This window comes from Engraulis encrasicolus, chromosome 10, assembly GCF_034702125.1.
Source record: "Engraulis encrasicolus isolate BLACKSEA-1 chromosome 10, IST_EnEncr_1.0, whole genome shotgun sequence".
Classification (NCBI taxonomy): domain Eukaryota; kingdom Metazoa; phylum Chordata; class Actinopteri; order Clupeiformes; family Engraulidae; genus Engraulis; species Engraulis encrasicolus.
In genome coordinates, this window is record NC_085866.1 from 34,324,968 (window position 1) to 34,334,967 (window position 10,000).

Sequence of the window (10,000 nt, forward strand, 5' to 3'; positions counted from 1 at the left end):
AATGTAATGGAAGTGCACAATGCCCATTTAAATAAATGGACTAAACTAAAGGAGCGCAGTGGCTTTACATTTTACAAGCTTCCGGTCAGATCATTGGAGTGAAGGGCAGGAACTGGGCACAAACCATAAGTTTTTAGAGGGTGCACATCAATACTGTAAAGCTGGCTTTGCAAACAAAGGGTGCTCCTGGGACATTTAGAGTCACTTAAAGTTGCACTGTGTAATATTTGTATTAGTTTATTTCCAGCATGCTGCATGCTGTCCATTCACAAATACCATTATCATGAATACTGACCACCACCATCAAAAATGTAAGTATTCATTTTGACTGGGAAAAAGGCACTTTTCATACATGACAAGGGGGATCTTCTCCATTGTCCACCATTTTGAATTTCTGGAAATAGACATATTTAGCTGCAAAACGTACTGTACTTTGGTCATACTAGTAAATTAGTTTATAACTATTCGTGAAAAGATCACATTTGGCAAGGCAGCGCGGTTTCAATCAGCAGCATAGTTGCAATACCAACTCTGTGCACCATCCTAAACAGTGCACCTTTAATCCTCGTGAGGTGCCACAGGCTCATGGAGGAAACGCTAAGGAAGGAAGATGCCTGTTTGAAAATTCCTGTATTCCACGTCATCCTGTCAGCATCAGAAAGCCTACTGGCCTACACTCTTGTGAGGTTTTTTTTGGCACAGTTTGCACTGTGGGGAAGCACTGTAGCACTTCAATGTAGGGGAAATGTAAGGAAGCCTAATACTGAAAACATCCTAGAAATGTGAGAACACAGGACCTACTGTAATTTAAAAAGGAATTTTAGATATGAGGGAAGAGAATGGACGTGGGAATAGAAGCCCTAATTTTCAGTGAAAAAGTACATTCTAAGAAATGTGGAAACAAGGGGCTGTGGGAGAACGTCTGATAAAGGGCACACACTCAAAACATTCCAATTTAAAATTTTCTATTAGCCTTGGTAAACTAGACAAATCTGCCTTGCAGCAGAAAAAAATATAGGCTTGGTGACTGGCTCATTTTCTACATGAACACATTGTCGTTTGCCCACACAGCCCATCTGTTAGCTTAGGATGATGAGGACATATATACCTGACCCCAATGGCATTGACTTGGAATAAGGAAGCGCCTCAGTTAGTGATTGTCAGTGATTGTCCCAGTCAGTTACTAGCATCAGGCTGTGAGCGCATGTAGCAAGACTGACCCCACTAACATTGAGCTGGTATGTATGAGGAATGCGGTAACACTTTACTTTACGGATCGCTAATAAGGTGTTTATTTCATAGTAATTTCTCAGTAATTTCAGTCTAATTTTATGGTAATAACTGCTTGTTATTAGTAATAACAGCAAAATAACCATATGGTTTCCAGTGCAATTACACTATAATTTCTCATTAATAACAGCAAAAATAACCATACAGTTTCCAGTGCAATTATGCTGTAGTTTCTAGTTAATAGTAGGCTAATGGAAACAGCTACTGTGTCATCATAGTAGTTAGGTGGTAGATATGCCATTAACTAAACGGTATCAGCCGAAGTAGTTTCATACTAATTAGGCTACATCAGGGCCGTATGTGCAATATTTCCTCTTCCTATGTTATTCAATAGAAACGACCACCCAAGCATCCTTGTATTATTTCTGCTTAATTACCTTGTAAACAATTGAGTAGTTATATGGAAATAAGATGGAATCAGGGCCGTAAAATGCATTATCACCTACCCAGGTAGCAAAGTTTATCTGGCCCATTGTTGGCCCGATCCTTTTTTCGCGAGTGATAACAGTCGGCCCGATTTTGGCTTTGTCCGCGGCCCAATAATGGTCCTATTACCGTATGCTGACAGTGTCGGCTCAGTGTTGGCTCAGTTACTGCATGAGACTGACAGTTATTTTCAGTGGCGGCAGAGTGTTGGTTCAGTTACTGCATGAAGTGACAGTTATTTTCAGTGTTCTATGAAGTGTTGGCTGAGTCACGGTAACCAGTGTTCCAGCCGAGCCGACTCTCAGCCGTCAGTGCCGACATTCTGCCAAGATCGGGCCGACTGTTCTTAACGGTTTTTGCTACCTGGGTATTACACTCAATTTTATGGAAATTACATATTTTCATGGTCTTAAAATGTCTTATTTCTTATTTCCACTCAATTACTTAGTTATTATCATTTTTAATACAATATAGACTAGCCTACTATGAAGTGATTCAAGTACACAGACAAACACATTGTGTGCAAAACTTTGTTTATTTTTCCAATCAGTTATGAGATTCATGTTCACTGATGTGAGGTTGTCAATCTGCCACCATCCAGAGGAAGTCCTGTGAACACAAACAAACAAACAGAAAAGTCAACTGCAAGACCGGTTTCACCACGTTTATTTTTTTATGTTATCAATTCACCATCGCTAAATTTGCTTCTGAAATGCAGTACCATGTTAAATGCACGTTGTAAATCTTCCTCAGGCTGACATCGTTGCTGATTTACAAAGGCAAACTCTAGCTAGCACCTAGCTTCAGTCATTGAAAACATGGTGGCAGAGCTAGCTAGAACTAGTGGTTTCCATTGTAAATGTACCTCTGTAGGCTATGCCATTTCAGCACAAACACGGCTGATAAGACGTGTTTGCAATGTATACAGTTAAAATCCTTCAATGCTCTGAGACAAAATGAAAGCAGGTTAAAGCTAGAACTACATTAAAAGTTCGTTGTCAGGAAGCTTACCTTGCTCTGCTGCACTGAAGTTGAACTAGCTCGCGGTGGCGGCGGCGAGTCCTGTTGTTGCTAGGCAACGAAAGTTTGGTTACTGCAGAACAGGAGCGTCCCAATCAGTATACTTCTGTACTTCAAGCACCCTTGTTCTAGTTGTACGCTGCCCGCTCTGCTTGCAGTATGGCTCAGAGACGCTGACGTTGTTTAATTGAGTACACTGACACACAAGGGTGGAGTTTGAGACGTACAGCTTTCGCACGCAGGCAGCAACCAGGGTAACTTTCAAGGTGAGCTAAAATGGTCTTGATGTTGATTTCATCCACCTTCAATCGTCGAATTACTTTAGCCTTATGCAAACATGTTTTATGAGTTAGTGTTAGGTTTATGTTTGTTCTGGAAATGAAACGGCATACAGAAGTACCTTTACAATGGAAACCACTAGCTAGCTCTGCCCACCATGTTTTCAATGACTGAAGCTAGGTGCTAGCTAGAGTTTGCCTTTGTAAATCAGCAACGATGTCAGCCTGAGGAAGATTTACAACGTGCATTTAACATGGTACTGCATTTCAGAAGCAAATTTAGCGATGGTGAATTGATAACATAATAAAATGAACGTGGTGAAACCGGTCTTGCAGTTGACTTCTCTGTTTGTTTGTGTTCACAGGACTTCCTCTGGATGGTGGCAGATTGACAACCTCACATCAGTGAACATGAATCTCATAACTGATTGGAAAAATAAATTAAGTTTTGCACACAATGTGTTTGTCTGTGTACTTGAATCATTTCATAGTATGCTAGTCTATATTGGTATTGAAAATGATAATAACTAAGTAATTGAGTGGAAATAAGAGATAGCCTAACACATTTTAAGTCCCTGAAAATATGTAGGCTAATTTCCATAAAATTGAGTGGAATAGGTGATAATGCATTTTACGGCCCTGATTCTATCTTATTTCCATATCTAGGCCTACTCAATTGTTTACAAGGTAATTAAGCATAAATAATACAAGGATGCTTGGGTGGTCGTTTCTATGCAATAACATAGGAAGAGGAAATATTGCACATTACGGCCCTGATGTAGCCTAATTAGTATGAAACTACTTCGGCTGATACCGTTTAGTTACTGGCATACCTACCACCTAACTACTATGATGACACAGTAGCTGTTTCCATTAGCCTACTATTAACTAGAAACTACAGCATAATTGCACTGGAAACTGTATGGTTCTTTTTGCTGTTATTAATGAGAAATTGTAGTGTGATTGCCCTGGAAACCATATGGTTATTTTGCTGTTATTACTAATAACAAGCAGTTATTACCATAAAATTAGACTGAAATTACTGAGAAATTACTATGAAATTAACACCTTATTAGCGATCCGTAAAGTAAAGTGTTACCAAGAATGCCTTCAGTGCATCTATATAGCTCCCAGTGGCTCCTTATCCCTATCAGTGGCTGGCCCCAGGGCCACTGACAGCTTTGCCTGGGCCTGGGACAAGATCATCTGATCTCAATATACAGTATGCAATGCAATGAAAGTGAAGTGAAAGCCCAACTGGGAAACTCCAACTCTCATTGTCATTGTGACACAGCACTCCACACAACATTACATTGTACTTAGCTGACGCTTTTATTCAAAGCAACTTACAGTTATTATTTTCCAGGGTATTGGTTACATTCCCAGGGGGGCTATGAACCTGCAACCCTTAGATTGAAAGACCAACTCTCTAACCACTAGGCCACGGCTGCATTTATGCCTCACCCATGCCTTGTAGCCCAATGGCGCCCGAAAGGGAGCAGGGCAGCGGGATGGTGCCATGCTCAGGGTACCTCAGTCATGGAGGAGGATGGGGGAGAGCACTGGTTAATTACTCCCCCCACCAACCCGGCGGGTCGGGAGTCGAACTTTTGGGCTACAAGTCTGACGCCATAACCGCTTACCCGTGACTGCCCAAATGAGGATCCAATTCTGGGCTCCCTCTCGCCCTGGGCAACTGGACAACTGACCCCTTTGTCCTCCGCTGTGGCCTTCCCTGGCTGACCTTAGTGCCACCGAGTCGACATAAGGAATGCCTTCAGTGCATATCTGTAGCTCCCAGGAGCTCGCCCTATCATGACACCTTCCTCCTCCCGGGAGCTCCCCATATCAAAACACCTGCCACCTCCCAGTCCCCCCAGTCCTTGGTCCCAGTCCCTTGCTCCCGATATAACAAAGAAATCTCCCATGCAGGCCGGAGCTGTACTGGGCTTGGCTGGGTTGGGCCGGGCTGGGCCCGGCGGACCAGGCCATCCAAGCAGCAGCAGTGAATCGCCGGCTTGACAGCGGTCCCACAATGCCCTGTCATCCGTCATGCGTGAGACAGGAAATCAAAGAGCGCTTGCGTGTCGGCCGTGTGTGCCACTGGGCCTCGGTCCACCCAGATGGATGACCTGTCATCGGCCTTAACGCTGCCAGTTTATTCAACAATAAATTTGAAGATGTCAAAGGCTTCCCACTGCGGCCGCATGGCCCACTTCTGCAGCCATGACACAACATAACTTGCCCACATACAGTATACACAGTATACATACACACAAACAACACATCCACCCTCCATAACGAAGCACAAACATACATCAACTGCTTTGATCGAACCTGCCTGCAAATGTGTGTGCATGCATACTGTGTGTGTGTGTGTGTGTGTGTGTGTGTGTGTGTGTGGATGTGTGTGTGTGTGTGTGTGTGTGTGTGTGCGCACGAGAGAGAGAGAGCCTGTGCATATGACATGTGTCTGTGTCCGTGACATATGTGTACTTTTATTATTGCATACATGTGGATGCATGTCCAATCACTGAACATTGCATTGGAGCATTGGAGTCACAATAAATATATTACACTGTAGTGTACACGATGGAACAGTGCAAACATGGCACTATATTGTTAAGGTGGACACTTTAAAAAGTTTAATTTCTTAAGTTGCTTTAGAAAAATTACACAAGCTTTTCATCTGGGGGGGGGGATCTCAGTATTATATTTCATATGAATCTGCAAAACATACTGAAACATTTCCAATCACATGAGACACATCATGTCTCTGATACCAGCTAACCCCTTTCCCATCTTTGACTAACAAATATTCTTCGAGAAACACAGCACTACAACGCCAAACAAACAGAGGGAAAGAAAGAGAGAGAGAGAGAGAGAGAGAGAGAGAGAGACAGAGACAGCGAGACAGAGAGAGACAGAGCATTACATGCTGCTCTGAAATTAAAATGTTCTACAGTCCTCTTTTTTCTGAAACAAATGAGAAATCCCCTTCAGACCTCCCAGCTAAATTGACTTGAGTAGAGGAAAAGGTTTTTTTTAATATGACTTCTGACAATGCAAATTCATCTACTAAATCTTCTGTCTTTTGTCGCGAGCCCGTTGTGCTCCTTTGTGTGGCACTGATGAAACTGTTCCCTGAGATTTATCAATGATGAATTCACTAAAACACTATCATAATGACTGGCGAGCCGGGCCAGGCTCGGCCTGAGGAGACTCCATAATTAAATCAAGTGACTAAAAGCATGGCCGCCGCTGATGCCCTATTTCCCAGATTCCACTACCTCCACTTCCTGCCAGTCGGCCAATGATGTGCAAGCTCTCCTCAATCTGTCATAACATCAGCACCTTCATTCATCACGGTACACCGCTCGACACAAGCCATTGAAAACAAATGTCGATACGATTGGCGATGGTTTTGTTCCGCCTATTGTTCTCCGTTTTGCCATTATTTAGATCTGCGGACGTGGGCTCACCTTAAGGTCAAGTCCTCGGTCAGACCTAACAGACTTTTTCATTTCCTGCAAATTTGCCAACGGAGGTGTAAAAAAAAACAGGGGTCAAAGGTCGAGGGGGAATCGATTAGCGGCTTTTGATCACGGTCGATGTCGGCACGATTGATGCGGCCAACCACACAATGGCGGCAACCACACACAATAAACAATTGCTTTTAAAGATCAGTAACCTTTCAAAACAAAGGCACCACTGTGATGACTGTGAGCTGTTGCTCATGCAAATTGTACCATGTGGGAATAATGCCGTGCTAAGATCAAACAGCAAAGCATTTTTTTCTTCAATCAGTGGGCCGACCTCGGTGTTTGTCTACAGGCCAGAAAATGGCATCTGTTTCCCTGCTGCTTAGCCACGGTAGTGCTTGATATCATGACATGAGAAAAACAGAGGAGCAGAGATCCCGGTCCCACTCTGGCCTGTCATCCCAATATGAGGCTGCGAGATAAAGAGTGATTCAGGTTTTACTGCCTTATAAAGTCAGTGGTGCAAAACATTGCCTTTGTTCTTAGCTGTCAGCACTGTCAAATTAAAAGCGCTATAAAACATGCCGTATCTTTGTGGAAACATGTTTGTGAAACCACCATTGTATTACAGCAGACGCACACAAGTGCACGCGTGCGCGTGCACACACATACAATTGACATGGCCTGTTTCCATTACAAGCATGGAGGATGTCGTGTATCCACCATGTTACATGGCTGGTTGTGCTATTGTGGCCTAGTCCAAGACAAAGGGTCTGAAACGGCCGAATTGAGAAACGATTACTGGTGGGAGAAGCCAATTCTGTGAAGGTTTTAATTGAACATCTCATTTGCCCAATTGTCAACATTTGAAGGTGACATCATCTGCGTGAATGTAATGTGCAGATATGTATGAATTACAAGTAGAAAATAACGAATAATCTCCTCCCAGACGACCCAACCCAAACATAACGTGGCGGTAAATGTGATGTGATGTGTGATGTGAATTGACTGGAGGTTTACAAACGGCAAAGCCAAGTTAGTACGAATGTGCATTCTTCCAATCTACCCACAATTATGATGGGGAGAGGAAATGGATGCAGCGTTTCAAATATTATGATTTTAGTCTTTTATGAAGTTCATTGAGTATTCTTCCCTGTTAGTGTCTGGCAGGTTTGAGTTGAGGGGTTTGATCAGTATGCCGTAACGGCAGCTCGGATGATAATGAGTGGCGATAATCTGGAGAGAGATCTCTTCCCTCCCTAACATCCCCAAACTCCTCACAGAATAACAATCTCAGCCAGCCATCTAGAAACCCCTCAGAGTTACTAATAAACTGATCATAGAAAGACAGAGGAGGGGAAAATAAACAAAAACAGTATTCTGGACTCAACGGATTATACTCGCTGGATTCTGGGTTTATACACTCAAATGACTATAGGTAGGCCATGCCTACGTTCAGGTGTCAAAATCCAATTGAGAAGTTACAATCCTGCCACAGTTTCCTTGCAACGGGTGACAGGTGACTGGTCTACCTGTCTGGAGTACTCATTACAATCTGATGATTCAGAGCTGGTCAGATCAAATTTGGGCAGCCATCATGGGTAAGCGGTGAGGGCGTCAGACTTGTAGCCCAAAGGTTGCTGGTTTGACTCCCGACCCGCCAGGTTGGTGGGGGGAGCAATTAACCAGTGCTCTCCCCCATCCTCCTCCATGACTGAGGTACCCTGAGCATACCATCCCCCCACACTGCTCCCTTTCGGGCGCCATTGGGGGCTGCCCCTTTGCACCAGTGAGGCATAAATGCAATTTCTTTGTATGCAGTGTTCACTTGTGTGCTGTGGAGTGCTGTGTCACATTGACAATGGGAGTTGGAGTTTCCCAGTTGGGCTTTCAAATTTACTGCAGGGTTTTTTACTTTCTGAATTAGGAACTGACACCCCTCCCTACACCTGCAGTATTAGAACCTTTTGCTATTATAGTACACGGTTAGTAACCATCTTTTCTCCCCCTCTCCTTGAAAACAATATAATTTGATCACCAAAAAAAGAAGGGGAAAAAATCAAACCAAACAAAATGAGAGCAGCTTCCTGGGGAGCCTTACTTTGTGCAGTTGCAGCCCAACGGAATGCCTTTGCGTCAGATAACACATTTTGATTGGCCCGTGTTCTATTTTATCTCCCAGTAGGACGCCCATTACTTCCAGTGAGTGGAGTGCGGCTGTTTTATTTCCCACTTTGAACTTTTCCTAGCGTCACATCTTCCACCATCTTGTCTGATCTGAGGTGGGGGTTACGTGAACATTGACTGACTCCGAGACTATGTAGGCTACCTAGCTACCAATCTTATACCAATGCTGAGTGATAGAATTTGCTCTGTAGTTTCAGTTCCCAATGGACATTGGGTGGGCCTATAGTTATTAGCATTTGGTAGTCATCACGGTGCATGCATCCTGAGCTGTGAAGAACCTCTGTGTGTGTGTGTGTGTGTGTGTGTGTGTGTGTGTGTGTGTGTGTGTGTGTGTGTGTGTGTGTGTGTGTGTGTGTGTGTGTGTGTGTGTGTGTGTTTGTGTGTGTGTGTGTGTGTAGAGTGTGTGTGTTAGTTAGAGGGGGCAGTGATAGAGCAACATAGATAAATGGTTGAGAACAGGTTTGCTGCATTAGGGTAGAGTAGACATGTGCGGTATAGGCAGCAGCCGTGAATCTCATCTTCCTGCTCCACTCACTGGCTCAAATTGCCTTTACATACCCTGCTTACACAAACACTGTGTCCGTCAGTGTGTGTGTGTGTGTGTGTGTGTGTGTGTGTGTGTGTGTGTGTGTGTGTGTGTGTGTGTGTGTGTGTGTGTGTGTGTGAGAAAGAGAGAGGGGGGGTACAGAAAGAAAGAGAGAGAGAGAGAGAGAGAGAGAGAGAGAGAGAGAGAGAGAGAGAGAGAGAGAGAGAGAGAGAGAGAGAGGGAGAGAGCTCCTCACACAGACACAGAGACAGCAAGGTATTGTATTGAGAATGATCCTGTTAGAGCATTTAACTTAACCCGAATGAAAGATGTTCTGGAGTGCTCTAGAGACCGACTTTCTTGCCTCCGGATACATGGCATTTCATTAGACAGACCCCTGAATTTTGCCCTTCATAATTAGCTGGTGGTATTCATAGCATTTCCCACCCATTCAAAAAAAAAACTCTCCCTGGGATATTCTCTTTTTCCATACCCCAGCTCTTATAGGGCGCAATGGGCTTATACAATAATAAACCGAGCGCAGTTTTAAATTCTATTGTAAAATCAACTTATTGCAAGGCGATGCTTTTCGTTCACTTGCTGGAAACGCTGCTAAAATTTTAATGACGCGACACAATTGGGTATCGTCATTTGGTAGGCTATATAAACGGTCTATCTTGGGAGGGTGTGAGAGACATGTAACATAACGGGGATTGTTGCAGTGGACCACAACCAGAATACTACAAACCACAGAGAGCCCTTGAAGTAACATTAAACAGTACTTGCCTTCT

General features: G+C 43.6%; 1 protein-coding gene across 1 annotated transcript in view; it reads right to left on the reverse strand.

Annotated features, from left to right (window-relative positions):
• The window catches only part of tafa5l (TAFA chemokine like family member 5, like), an 89,780-nt gene that overhangs the window by 78,352 nt on the left and 1,428 nt on the right, over positions 1-10,000 (reverse strand). Inside the window, exon 2 of the mRNA XM_063207595.1 lies at positions 9,996-10,000. This exon is cut by the window's right edge and continues 731 nt beyond it. Coding sequence (XP_063063665.1) covers positions 9,996-10,000 — 5 coding nt within the window. The remainder of the gene's footprint in view (positions 1-9,995) is intronic.